This window comes from Pseudopipra pipra, chromosome 12 (genome assembly GCF_036250125.1).
Source record: "Pseudopipra pipra isolate bDixPip1 chromosome 12, bDixPip1.hap1, whole genome shotgun sequence".
Lineage (NCBI taxonomy): Eukaryota > Metazoa > Chordata > Aves > Passeriformes > Pipridae > Pseudopipra > Pseudopipra pipra.
In genome coordinates, this window is record NC_087560.1 from 20,581,899 (window position 1) to 20,596,065 (window position 14,167).

The 14,167-nt window shown below is 59.9% G+C and overlaps 1 protein-coding gene across 9 annotated transcripts in view; it reads right to left on the reverse strand.

The window, feature by feature from the left end:
- Positions 1-8,794, reverse strand: part of TLE3 (TLE family member 3, transcriptional corepressor) — a 28,078-nt gene extending 19,284 nt beyond the window's left edge. For 6 of the 9 annotated variants that reach the window (XM_064669336.1, XM_064669334.1, XM_064669335.1 and 3 more), the window contains exons 1-5: positions 8,547-8,793; positions 7,995-8,137; positions 7,763-7,863; positions 7,594-7,657; positions 6,662-6,706 (exon numbers count right to left, since the gene is read on the reverse strand). In XM_064669336.1, coding sequence (XP_064525406.1) covers positions 6,662-6,706; positions 7,594-7,657; positions 7,763-7,863; positions 7,995-8,018 — 234 coding nt within the window. In that variant the 5' untranslated portion in view covers positions 8,019-8,137; positions 8,547-8,793. Of the gene's footprint in view, positions 1-6,661; positions 6,707-7,593; positions 7,658-7,762; positions 7,864-7,994; positions 8,138-8,546 lie in introns of all 9 variants that reach the window. The other 3 variants (XM_064669328.1, XM_064669329.1, XM_064669327.1) reach the window with 1 other exon arrangement.
- Positions 8,795-14,167: the final 5,373 nt, after the last annotated feature.

Below are 14,167 nucleotides of genomic sequence, written 5' to 3' on the forward strand. Positions count from 1 at the left end.
GTGATTGGGTTACACCTCAGGCTTTAATTAGCAATTCCAGAGAGCAGGAGAACGTGCTGGCACACCGTGCCAAGGCAGGAGCACCAGGAGGTGACCAGGGGTTGGACTCAGGTACCCCCAGCTACAGCTACACCAGTCACCAGGATCATCACGGACCCCAACGTGAGGATGCACAGATCAGGAGGCAGCTGGGGCTCATGGAATCCTGGAATAGTTTGGGTGGGAAGGGAGCTTAAACATTATCCAGTCTCACCCCTGCCATGGGCAGGGACACCTTCCACTGTCCCAGGTTGCTCCAAGCCCCGTCCAACCTGGCCTTGGGCACTTCCAGGGATCCAGGGGCAGCCACAGTTTCTCTGGGCAACCTGTGCCAGGGCCTCACCACCCTCACACAGAAGAATTCCTTCCCAAAATCCCATCTAACCCTGCCCTCTGGCAATGGGAAGCCATTCCCCTTGTCCTGTCACTGCAGCGACACTTCATGTCATGACAGCGCGAGATCCCTGCCCCGAGGAACAGGCTCTGGCCAGCACAAGTGTTTAACCACCTCACGCTCACACATCACCCCAGGACCACTCTGCACCCCAAAAATGGGGCTGGAAGCTAAAACTGCCCCAAATCCAGCCCAGCCACAGCACTGTGTCCAAAGGAGCCAGGCTGGCACCGCGTGTGCCACCAGCCAGCCCAGCGCTCCCACCACGCGCTGCCCGGGCAGAGCAAAAGCTCTTTGAAGGCTTTTTGGCACTGAGGCATCGATTAGATTATATATAGACTGCAGCTCCATTAAATATTTATTCCTTCAGCTGAAGCCCATTGGATTCTGGATGCGACAAGCCCGGCTGCTGCTCCTGTGAGTTCCAGAACAAATTCCATCCTTGTTTGAGGTGAAAACAGCGGTGCCAGCACGAGCTTCCCTGGGCTGCGGCGCAGGGGTGGGGTTGGTGTGACCAGGAAAAATACAGCACCCAAACGGGCTGATGGCAGGGAGGAGGAAGGGAAGGTGCTGGGTTTTCCCCGGGAATCACACGGTCCAGGCTCACAACAACCCATCTCCTCCACATTTAAATCCAGTTCTGCCCAAACTTCAAACAGAGATTTTCCGCAAAGGGAGAGACTTCCCACACGGGACTGAGTGAGCAGAAAGATATTAGATGTCCAAAATATTATGTTTACAACCGTGAGGTTTCCTGCGAACATGAGATTCAATAGTCTTTAAATATTTGTTCACTTTAACTTTTCCCATTCCACAGAATATTAAACTCTGGTTGTCCCCATTAAAAGTTTAATCGGGAGCGAAAGGGGATCCTCCGGCACGTCAGGAACAGGGAAGGGCTTCATGCCCAACACCTTCCCCATAACAGGGCTCATTCATCACCTTCCCAGAGTGACAGAGCCCCCCGAGCCCCCCCGAGCTGGTCCTGCCAAGAAAAACCTCCATTCCCCACGGCAGGTTGCCATGGCAATCCCAGGCTCTGCATCCCCTTCCGATGCCCTGTATCTTCCCTGGACCACAGCTGCAAATGAGTGGGGATAAAACACCCTGGGGAGCGCCCAGGAGAGGTACCCACCCCCCCAAACCCCCACAGGAGGTGCTCAGTGGGTGCTGGGTGCCTCTCCCGGGGTCCGTGGGAGCACCTTCAGGGACACTCACCCGGGCACAGAGATGCTGATGGGCGTTAAAAAGGGCAAGAGGTTGGAGAACCTGAAATCCTCAACTAACCCCCCATCACCCCCTGCCCCTGCCAAGAATCTGACCTGCTGCCTGAGCAGAAACACTTCTGGGCTGGTGTTTCACCAGCACGGAGGGGGAAACCAGAGAAAACATTTGCACTGGTGATAAATCAAGAGAGGGGCCGCTGGGTCCTGTCACCCCACCCCCTCTTAAAATGGCCAGAGCCACCACCGGCACCCAGAGCTCTGGAGGGCACAAGGAGCTGCTCCTGGCAGCCTGTCAGGAGGCAGGATGGGGCTCTGGGAGCAGGAACAGGCTGGCATGGTGTTAAATAGCTCGGGGCTGGCTCTGCCCAGCAGCTCCGGCCCCACGGCCGCTCGTCTTTACACCTGGATGTGGCAGAGGGAAGTTTAAAAATAACCCTGTGGCCCGTCAGTCACAGGAGAGGCAGAGCAGGGCTGAAAGGAGCTGCCTCAGAAATGACCCAGAGCGCAGGAGTGCAGAATTCCAGGCTGGAAGCTGGGGGGTCCTGCGTGATACCCCACGGATACTGCTCTGGGTGATGGAGCCAAAATCCATCAGCCTTGGACACAGCTGAGGAGGAAAACAGGAGCTGCAGGGATGCCCCAGCCCTGGGGATGCACCCCCAGGCTGGTCCCAGCATTCCTCCATGGCACAGGATGGGATCCAAACCCCTCCTGGGCTCCCAGTCCTCGGGAGGATGGAGGTGCCTCATAAAACAGCCCCACAACCACCACTCTGAGGGGAACACCCCCAAAGACCCTGCACAAAGCACCCCAAGATATCCTGCACAAAGCACCCCAAACCTCTGTAGGGGAGGGAATCACAGCAGTGCACACCAGGCCATGGCAGACAGAGCCTCAGAACAGATTTTGGGCCACAGCAGCCCCAGTTCCACCTGCCCTCGCTTATGGATTTATATGTCAGGATGAAGAATGAAGAGAAGGGATGAACACACAGCACTGCCCTTCCTCCTCCTGGAAAACACCCCAAAATATACATATCTATATCACAGACTATCCTGAGCTGGAAGGGACCCATAAGATTATCCAGTCCAGCTCCTGGCCCTACACAGACACCCCAACAATCCCACCCTGTCCCTCAGAGCGTTGTCCAAACGCTCCTGGAGCTCTGGCAGCCTTGGGGCCGTGCCCACTGCCCTGGGGAAGTGCAAATGTATAAACACACACATGTATAAATATACACACACACCACTGGAGCAGTGGGGTTGGTGGGGCTGCCAAAGGTGATGGTCTGTGGGATGCAGAACATGACACCAGCACCATCCCACCATCCCACAACACTGCCACCCAGGAGCCCCCAGCTTCTCCTGGGCTCCCAAACCACAGATCCCTCCACACATCCCCCCAGTATTGTTTCCAAGACGGGTCTGGACCCCCCAGCCCTCCTTTAGGCACTCCAGGACACCCCCTCCCGTGCTGTATAGCCCCCCCAAACCTCCTCCCTGGCAGAGGGCGGAGGGAGAAGCGAGGAGTAAATCACACCAGCCGTGAAGCACCAGCAGCATTTGTTGAAACCAGGATATTGTCTCTTTAAGCACATGAAAATAAGGCCCTTGAGCAGTGTGGTTCTCACTCCGGCGCACAATTATGGGTACTTTCAGCTGTCTACCACTATTTCAAGTGCTCTCTCCAACCGGGCTGTCAATGGCATGTTGAAAGCTATTTGTGGCTGCTATCGTTATTAGCAAAGTGGAGAGCCAGGCTGATGAGAATTAAATCAGGAGGGGGCTGGAGGGGCAGGACACAACCCCTCATTACGGAATTACCACCGGCAACCGGGATGTGGGGGGCAAACCCCCCTCAGACCCCGAAAAGGCACCCAGCACCCCCAAAAATCCACCTGCAGGGCCGAGGGGAGGGAGAGGTGAAGCTCTGACAATATTCCCTTCTACCTTAGGAGACCTGAGAGCAGAGCTAACAAATTACTCGGCTTCTGAAGTATTTAGCAAATTATTACCTGGCACTCCTCGCTAACGAGCATGACAGAAAGTATATTGTGTTCCTAGAATATTCTAGAGAAAAAAAAAAAAAAAACCCTGCCTCTCTTCCCTGGAAGTGTCAGGGGGGTTTAGGTTTGTTCCAAGCATTAAGTGTTTAAGCACGAAAACAAGAAGTGCTTATGTGGAGGGTTCTCAACCATAAAAAGAAATAAAACCCAGCACAAAGGTTCTGTCCTCCGAGGTGTCCCGTTTCCCCACGCAAAATTAGTTTTTCTTTTGGAATGGTTATTGCAGTCGGCGATTATCCACGGAGATCTGCACAGAAACAATGCAAAGCCAACAGGGGAAGCAAAGTTTCTTTTGGAAAAATCAATTAGCCCTAAGAAGGGAAAAAAAAAAAAAAAGTTTTGCCGGGGTTTCAAAAGAAAACTCATGATTGGACTCGGGTTTAAGAAAGCTGAGCCCGGGTAAGGGAGCTTAGTTCAGCAGGAAGACTGATGTAAGGAGCGATTCACTGCAACCAAGTCACTTCCTAAATATTTCCTTGCATATGGAGTTGTTTATGAAAGTACATTTTTTTACTTAACAAGAAACAAAACGAGAAGAAAGGGGGGAAGGAAAAAAAAAAAACAAAACAACACAACAACCCCACACGCAGCCACATATGCACACACTTAATATTCAGCGTAGAAGAGATAATCTGTTATATAAGCCCACAGACAGACAATCCCCTTTTGCTTAAAGATGAAGTATCCATCAATGTTTGTCTGGAGCAGATGTAATCACAAGCAGTCAAGTCTGGAGGGCAGGACACTGCATGAATAATTCAAGCACTTCAGTCTACTTGATTGTGTGCAGATAAACACAAGTCAACCGCTAAACAGGTCAGCTGATAAACTTGTTTGTTCAGGACCAGCCACCCTCAACCAGATGCAGGCAGGACCACGCCGCAATTAGCGGGATGCCTTGCGGGGGGATGCTGCGGCAGGGATGCCTTTCAGGGGGATGCTGCGGCCCGAAAGAGGGGGAAAACCCTCGGCAGGCCCCCGCTGCGGTCCGGCTCTCCCATCCCGCCGCTCCCTCTCGCCCCATTTTCGCCTGGAAGCGCCGCCGGGAGCAGCTCGCGGGGCTTTGTTTTCCTCCGGCCCCGCGCGCTTTGCTGTCAATTAAATAACGAGGCGGCTTCGCCTCCCAAACTTCGCCGAGCGGGCAGGGATGCTCGGCACAGCCTGGAACCATCCGGACGGGATTTATCCGCTCCCCTGCAAAGCTCCCAGCGAAGCACATTGACCACGCCGGGCCTCCCGGGCCGCCACCACCACCCAGAAACTCCCGGGGCACAAAACCATCCCTGGGAATTCCGGGGCTCCTCAGTCACCCCCCAAAACCACCACGGACACATCAAGAGAAGACGCCCCACGTGGTCACGGTCGGCGGAGCGGAGGATGGGGTGATCCATCTGCACCTCCCAAGGGTGTCAGACCTCACTGATCCCTTGGGTTCCATCCACGGACCGGTGGGAAAACACACTGCACATCTCAGGAACGGCAATTCCTTCCAAAGCTTCCATGGAGAGAACAAGCCCAACATCTCCGTGCATTATTCCAGCATCTCCCAGAGCGGAGCTGTTCAACACCGAGCAACCAGGTGGGAAGAGGCACTTCCTCTCCCCAAAGAACCCCTGTTCACGTTACTCCAGCGCCTCCAGGGTCACTCCATCCCTCGGGCATCACTCCATCCCTCGGGGCGTCGCTGAAGCGGCCGCAGGGTCCGTGTCCCTCTGGACAACCGTCCCCTCCTCGCGGGACTCCACCACGGGCCTACACAAACCCCCTGCACTCTGGGGGACTCCCGACCTCCCCAGGCCAAACCCTGCCCGAGGCCTCCCCCAGCACGGGGGTCCCGGCCCCTCGCAGCCCCCCAGGGCTCCCCCTGGGCCGCCCTGCCCCGCCTGGGTCCAGGCAGAGCCACGGAGAGCGGGTGAGGAGTCGGGATTATCTGCACGGGAGAAGATATTTTTAAAAAAACTGAAGACTAAGCAGGAATTATTTTCGTTGCCCTGTGACTGCGCCGCAGAAAGGCAAAGGGAAGAAAAGAGAGGCAGATTCAGAGACGCTGCTTTGCATTTCATCAGCTCCCAGCGACGCTTCCTAGAGGAGGGCGATGCTGCTATTAAGCAAAACCACTTTGGAGTTGAATGGGGCTGATTTGCGAGCGGCAAAGTTGATGTCAACTCCTATCTGCCTTAAGTTCTTAATTAGAACTCCTTCTAAAACCAGTAAGCAGCAGCAGCACAAATAATCAGGTCTAATCTCAATAATAACTTTATTCCTTTAAGTTTTACCATCATGTGCGCAGCCTTTAGGCTCTTTAACGATAATCTTATCAAGGTACCACACCACATTCTGCTGGGGCCTTCTCTATTTTTTCCTTCAGGCAAGTTACATATTAGAGGAGACTGGAAGGGAGGAAAAAAAAAAAAACAACCCAACCAACCCCAAACATTGCTTCATTTCCCAGATGCAAAGACAAATCCGTGACATTGAGCAACACACCGTAAGCTATCGGAGCCCTGGAGATAATTCCCTCCTCAGTCTCACGCTACAGCGCAGAGGAGATCAGGGTATGACCTTAGAAACAGTCCTGTTGTACCAACAACACAACCAGAGGCAATCGCAGCACACATCGGTGTTTTCCCAGTTTTGGGAACGCGCTATTCCAGGTACCGACATCCCAGCACGGAAGGCAAGGCTGTTCTCACCCCTCTGCATAAACACTCCGCTTAAAACCCGAATTTCTCAGCAGCACAGACAAAACACCAACCTGCCAACAACCTGCAGTTCCCAATTCAACTGCCAGGCCACGGGATTCCCACCTGGAGTCACATCCCTGCCTTCAGCACTTATTCCCTATTTAGTGCAATCAGGGCCCATTTTACCTCGGGTTGAGGAAAAGGGCAACAGGAGATCAATCAATCCCAACTTCCCCCCCTGGAAATTACTCACCTGTTTGTGCATTTCAATGTTCAAACCGTAGGACATTTCGTAGTACTGGGGAACAAAAACATACAAATAAATTCAATTAAAGAAGAGAGCCAAGAAGAATTTGAATTAACTTCACAGAAGGTATTTGCATAAGGTCATTACCAAAAAGCATCCTGGTCAAAACTGGGCTTAAAGCACTGGTAGCCAAGGAAATTACACCTTATAATAAGCAGATGTTTATGGGTTTAACTGGCAGGCACTTAACAAGGGGACACTCCTTTTGACTCCTGTTTTCTCCTCCTAAGCTACTTAGAAAAACAAAGAGGCGCAGAGCTGGGTGACAGGCGTCTGCTCAGCCCTGGCAGAACAGGTACAGCCCGGAGTCTGGCCAAAATTCCAGCTTCTCACTGGGGGGGTGGATTTATTCCCCCCCCCCAGGGGCCAGTGGAGCTGCTGGGAGCCCCGGGAGCCGCTGGGAAAGGGGGTGCTGGATCCTGCTGAGCCCAGGAGAAACCCAACCGAGCCCACCTGGGGGCCTCGCGACGCAAATTTGGCTAAAAAAGAGGGGTTTGAGGCAACAAAAGAGCCCGTTTCCCTCGGGAAGGATGAGCGGGGTGAGCTGGGATGGCTCCCGGGTGGCCTCACCCCGCGCCTCGGAGCAGCAAGGGGAGGACCCCCATCACGCCGAGGGACCCCCCCGGAGCCCGGGGGCGCTGCTCCGACCCCCCCTCAGCCCCCCCGGAGCGCTACAAAGGGGTTAACAGGAAACTTGGGATTGCGCTTCCAGCCGTCTGGGGCTCCGCGCGCCTGGCACCGGGCACCCCCCCAGCGCCTCCGGGGGTCCCCGGGCAGGCAGTGCCCGTCCCGGGGGGGGTCCCCCGGTCCCCCCCGTCCGCAGGCTCCCAGCTAATGACATTTACAGGCTGATCCGAAATCTGATTAAAGTCTCTCACCATAACGTAATGGCGCTGCATTTCGGTCTTCTCGTTCGCCAGCTTGTCATACTCCACTTTGAGGCTGGGGGGGGAGAGCGGAGGGTGAGACCCCGCGGGCGGGGGGGGCGGGCGGGGCGGGGGGGGCGGGCGGGGCGGGGGGGGCAGCCGGGGGTCCCCCCGGGCTCACCTGTGGTACTGGGCCTGCAGGAACTGGAACTCGTCCTTGATCCGGTCGCAGGACTCGGCCACGGTGAATTTGAAGCCCGGTTGGCCCGGCTGGTGCGGAGCCTGCGGGGGGGGCACCGGGGGTCGGTTACCGGGGAGTGCGGGGGGTGTTACCGGGGGGATACGGCGGGGGGGAGCCGGGGGGAGGTACTGGGGTGCGGGAGGGGGGTCGGGAGGGGGGTACCGGGACTCACCGGGTGCCGGCCCTGGGGGTACATGGCCGGGCTGGGGCGCGGTCACTGGGACGAGCCGTGCCGTGCCTCGCTACGGCGATCGCGACGTGCGGTGCTGCCGCTGCTGCCCGCCGGGCTCGGAGCGCTCCCGGAGAGGCCGAGAACTGAACAAAGGGACGAGAGGAAAGTCCGTGCGGGGGGCGGAGGAGGGAGGGCGGAGGGGGTGGGGGGGGAGCGGGCTCGGCCGGTTCCCCCCCGCACACACACCCCCCCACCCCGGCCCCGCACCGCCGGGGAGGCGCCCGCGGAGCCGAGCCCAGCCCCGCACCGCCGGGGCCAGGTGCCGACCCCCCCCCGGCCGCCGCGCTCCGCGGGCCTCCGCTTCCTCACCCCCCCCTCCTTCCGGCACTCGCTGTCGGAAAAAAAAAAAAAAAAAGCAAAATCACCCCAAAAAAAAAGAAAAAAAATAAATAGACGAAAAAGCCACAGCGACAACAACAAACGCGGCGGCGGGAGGATGGTCCCGCGGTATTCCTGCGGCCGGGAGAAGGGGAAGCAAAGCCAGGAACTAACGCCGGAGCACGACGGCCATGGAGGAGAGGAGGAGGGGGAGGAAGGCCGTACACATCCGACTTCCCGGGCGCCGCGGACATGCGAAGTGCGAGCGGATCCCCCCGCCCGGGGGCGGCCGTTCAGCTGCGTCCCGCGGGGCCGGCGGTGGGCGCGGGGGCCATGGCGGGCGCGGGGGTCGCGGAGCGGGGCCGGAGCGGGGCGGCAGCGCCGAGCACGCGGTGCGGCCACAGCGCCCGGGCGGAGCGGGGCGGCGGGCGGGCGACAAAACCCGGCCGGCCGCTCCGGCCGCGGCCAATGGCGGCGCGCCGCGCCCACGTGGGGGCACGGAGAGCGGGCGCCGATTGGGCGCCGCCGCGCGCGACGTCACAATGCCAGCTTGTGTCCGCGAGAGGGCTGCCCGCAGGCCACGCCTACCGTGCCACGCCCCCCTTCCAAGCCACGCCCCCCGCGGTCCCCCCGGCCCGACCGAGCCCGCGATGGAGCGGCCGGGCCTCGGCGAGAACGGCCGGGCCCGGGCTGAACGCGGCCGGGCCCCCGCGCCGGGTCCGCACGACACCCACAGCCGCTGTGTCACCCCCTGCTCTCCCCTCACGGCCCGCCGCGCCCGCAGAGCGCGCGGGACGAGCCCCCCCCGCGCCGACATGGCCGCCCTGGCTCCCCCGGCGGCCGCGCGGCCGCTTTGATGTGTCGTGAGGGCCCCGCTCCGCGCCCCCGCGCGCGCCCGAGGGGCTTTAACGAGGAACACGGGTAATGGCGTTCACGTCAGCGCCTCCCGCCGCGCCGCGGGGACACCCGCCCGCACCCCCGCCGGGGACCCCCGGCCGGGGCGGCGGAGGGAGCGGCCCCAGGCCCGCGGCCCGGCGGGGCGGGGGCGGCGGGGCCGGCGCGGCCGCGGCCCCCCGGGCGGGCCCGGCGCACAAAATGGCCGCTCGCCCGCGCGTCAGACGGAGCCTCCGCCCCACGTGGGACCGCGCGGCGGGCCGCGCCCCTCCGCCAATCACGGCGCGGAGCCGGCCGCCGCTCGGGCGCGATTGGCCGCGGGGAGCGTCGCTGTCAATCAAAGCCACGCGGGGCCGCGGCGCGCAGCCCCCGCCCGCCATGGCGGCGTAATTAGCCCGGGCCGGCGCTTCCTCCCGCTCAAACAATCTGTCACCGCCGAGCCGGGCGGGCCGCGCCGAGCGGCCCCGGCACCGCCGCGCCGGATGGGGCTCCTCGGCATCAATAATCACACGCCGCCGTTTAAACAATCAAACGGGGGGGGGGAACCCCCCGCGGTCCCGCCGCGCCCCCGCTGCCCGGTGCGGGGGGTGCGGAGCGCCCCGCTGACCCCCGGGGTGCGGGATTGGGGTGTCCCGGCCCCCCCCGCCGCCGCTAATTGGGCGCGTTCCGGCTGTTGACGTGACAGGCGCTGTCAGCGCCCGGCGCTGCTCATTGGCTGCCGCCGCCAGGCCCCGCCCCTGCCCCACGTGGGGCCCGCGCGGCGCGGCGGGCGCACCGAGAAACCCGGAGCGGATCGCGGAGAGGAGCCGGAGCCACCGCGGGCCCGGAGCCACCGCGCCCTGCCCGCCTCCTCCGCCAGCCCCCCCTCCTAGTGTCCTAACTTTGCCCCCTTTGGGCCTTTCCTTTGCTTGCACTCTGCCGAGGCAGCAGCTCTCTGCAGAGTCCCTGCGCTGCACCGGGCACGTGGGTGCACTTGGAGTGCCCGCTGGGGTGCAAATCAGGGTGCAGTTGAATGTCCATTGGGATGCCCATAGGGTGCCCAGTGGGGTTCCCATCACAGCGGGGTGCACACTGAGTCACCCACGGGAGCATCACTGGGGTTCCCATCGGGGCACCCACTGGGTGCACCCCGGGGTGCAAAGCCCCCCCTGGATGCAGCCAGGCAGGCAGACCCCGGCCCAGTCTCTGGGAGGACGTGAGCGCACAGTTCTCCAAAGCACACGGAGCAGGGGGGGCTCCTGAGGCCTCGTCTGCTGGAGAGCAGAGAAAATTAATGGCAATGAGCAACCCTGGAAATATTAGTGGTGAAACCAGTCCTTATTTCTCCTGCAAAGTGCTCTCCCTGGCAGTTCCCTCTGCCAAGTGCTTCCAAGGTGACAGCTATTTAGTGGAGGAACGTGCCCAGTGCTGCTGGTGTCACACACTCACATCAGTCCCGGGAGACTGCAGAGCACAGGGAGCAGCACCTGGAAACCCTCGGATCTGTGAGGCCCTTGGGGACAGGACAGGCACTGCCCTTCCTCCCATCCTGCCCAGAGGCCATGGAGCTGCTCCCAGGGCTGGAGCCCCTCTGCTCTGGAGCCAGGCTGGGAGAGCTGGGGGAGTTCAAATGGAGAAGGATCCAGGGAGACCTGAAAGCCCCTTCCAGGGCCTAAAGGGGCTCCAGGAAAGCCAGAGAGGGACTGGGGACAAGGGATGGAGGGACAGGACACAGGGAATGGGTTTCCACTGCCAGAGGGCAGAGTTAGAGGGGATTTTTGGAAGGAATTCCTGGCTGTGAGGGTGGGGAGGCCCTGGCACAGGCTGCCCAGAGAAGCTGTGGCTGCCCCTGGATCCCTGGAAGTGTCCAAGGCCAGGTTGGACGGGGCTTGGAGCAACCTGGGCTAGTGGGAGGTGTCCCTGCCCATGGCAGGGGGTGGGATGAGATGAGCTTTAAGGTCCCTTCCAGCCCAAACCATTCCAGGGTTCTGTGATTCCATGATGATCCTCGCTCTGTGCCTCACTGAGCTGGAAAAGTGTGAAAAGTGGGGTGATTCCAGGGGTGGGGCTGAGCCAGACCCTCTGTCCCAGAAGCTTTCCGGGTCCCAGCTCCGGGGACGTGAGGCCGTGGGGGGAGCGATGGAAAGCAGCGATTTTGCACTGAAAATTCACTTCACGGCTCAAAATAGAACACATTAGCTGAGCTGCTCCCCTCCCCCAGTGGTACTTATGGACAAATTCTGATTTTTACTTAATGGTTTCCCCGAAAAGGTTGTAATTTTCTTCCCATTCCCATCGAGCTGCAGCTCCTGTGCTGTTGTGGTGAACTCAAACGACCAAGGATGTCTCTCGTTAATTGATATTCCTCACACTGGGACTGTGCTGAAATAGGAGCTGGTTTATTTTAGCTTATTAAAACTCACCTGGTTGGGAAAAAAAAAAAAAAAAGGAAGAAAAAAGAAGAAAGAGAACGATTAGGGGTGAAAGGAAACGTTCTGGTTCATATTGATTTAAGATCTGCTTAAATTGATATTTGCACATCCCAATTATAAACCTGTGATCTTTTCCCATAATTTCTTTTTCTGAGGGTTTTTTTTTTTTCCTAAGGATCTTAGAAAAGGCCTCAGTGTGAGAAGCCACTGTCTCCTCTCCCAGCCAGCCACGGGATGCCTTTGTCACTGTGATTGGGGACATCTCCTCTAAGGGCCATGAGGGGCAGGAGGGACACAAGGATGGAGGCACCTTGTCTTCTTCCCAGTTCTGCTCCAGCTGGAGCAGCCAACACCACCAGCTGAGGATGAGGATGGGGATGAGGGCTCTGGGGACACTCACTGAAGGCCAATGTCATCATTTGGGTGCCTGGCAAAGGCAGCTTCCCAGGGGGGTGTGGCAGTGGAGCAGCCCAGGGAGAGCAGGAGGCACTGGGGTCCTTCAGGGTGATGGGGTGGTCCCTCCCCTGGTCCAGGGGTGGTTTTGGCCCCGATGTGCCCCGTCCCTGAGCTGTGCCCAGGCGATGCCAACGTGCAGCCCTGGCCCCCCCATGAGGTCTCACAGCCGGGAAGGGAAGCAGGAGATGCCCTTCCCCACCCTGTCTGGGGACAAACCTCGGGCTCAGCTTCTGGGCACAGGGTGTTGTGACACTGTCCTGTCCCCACTGCAATGCCACCCTTTCGGGGAAACCATCTGAGCTGCCCTTCCCCTTCCCCTTCCCAAAGGGCCCCTGTGGGGAACACCCACTGTCCCCATCCTCCCACACATGATGACCTGGCACTGCCACCCCCGCTGGCCCCAGTGACCCCCAGGTCCTGGCCCCTTGGGGGGTGGACAGAGCCCCCCTCACCCCTTCCCGGGGGCTGGGCCGTCCTGGGGGCCGTGGTTCAGCTGCAGGGAATAAAGAAGGATCCCTCAGGACGAGGTTTGGAACAGCTGGAAGGGGCTGAACATCTGCACAGCCCCAGTCACCCCGAGCCTCCCTGAGGGAAACGGGTCCAAAACACCCACGGCAGGACACCTATTTTCCCCCAAAATTTTTATCTCTCCTTCCCGGAAAAAGTCCGGCTGCAGCTTCCATGTGGATTTGCTGTGAGGCCGCAGAGGAGGGGCCGGGGGAGAGGCGAGTCCTGCCCGCACACACGTGTGCACACAGAGCCACACACACACACATGCACCCACGTGTGTCCCTCCCCGGCCCCGGGAGCAGCCGAGCTCGCCCGGCGTGACGGGAGCCGCCCCGAGAGGTGACTTTATCGCTGACAAGCCGGTCCCAACCCCGGTCAATGGTGTGTGTTTACATTGCAGGTGACACTATCTGCCCTCCGCGCAGGGCAGGACCCTGCCTGCCAAATTTCCTTTAGCTTTCAAGTTTATCTAAACAAGGATTTCAGGGCTGGGAAGGCAGCGAAACGCATACGAATGAGCGGCCGCGGCGAGCAGGGAGAGCTCCCAGGCCGGATGTGTGGCTTTGTGGGGAGCTGGGCTTTATCTGCTCTTGGCAGGGAGGTTTTACAGCCCCTCGGCAAGAGAGGCTCCAATCCTGCTCTGGCACCAGCAGCTCCGCGGCGGTGGCCACGTGCATCCTCAGCCAGCACCGGGATGGGGCTTGGAGCAGCCTGCTCTGGCGGAAGATGTCCCTGCTCACGGCTGGACTGGACCTTTGGGGTCCCTTCCCACCCAAACCATTCCAGGACTCTGTGACGTCTGCAGGCGGGACCGGGAAGAGCGTCGGTTGCTGGTGTTGCCACAACAGGCCCCGATTACCCCGTCCTTTCACAAGCAAAACTCCCATTGACCTCACCCTCAGCGGCGGGTTCGCTTGAGCAATCCCTGTGCCCGGCCCAGCCCAGCGCCCGCGGCTGCTGCAGCAGGACAGGGGGGCCCGGGGGGGCAGAAAACCTGCTCAGGACCCCCAGAACCCCTCCCGGCACCCACCGAGGGGCCCAGCATCAAAAGCAACACTTTTCTCCCCTGTCTCCCTGAATTTGGGGTGGGGGGTGGGAGGAGGTGGGTGAGGGGCACCCATGGGTGCACATGGTGCTGGAGGGAGGGACAGTCCAGGGATGCTCCTGGCAGCAGAGGCAGCTCCAAAGGGCTGGATTTGCAAAGTTTTAGCCAAGAAGTTGGGACCAACAGGAGGAGCTGGAGGAGGGGTCACGCCCAGGATCGCAGCTCGGGTCCGAACCCCGCAGCTCCAATTTGGGCTGGAAGGGGCCTTGAAGCTCATCTCCTTCCACCCCTGCCATGGGCAGGGACACCTTCCACTACACCAGGGTGCTCCAAGCCCTGTCCAGCCTGGCCTCGGACACCTCCAGGGATGGGAATGTTCAGGGGTATGAAGTGCCAGGCTGCACCCCGGAGGGAGGTGGGAGAGCAGAGCAGGTTGGGCTGTCCCCTTCCCAGCCTCCCCGGTCCCCGCGGCCGGAGCC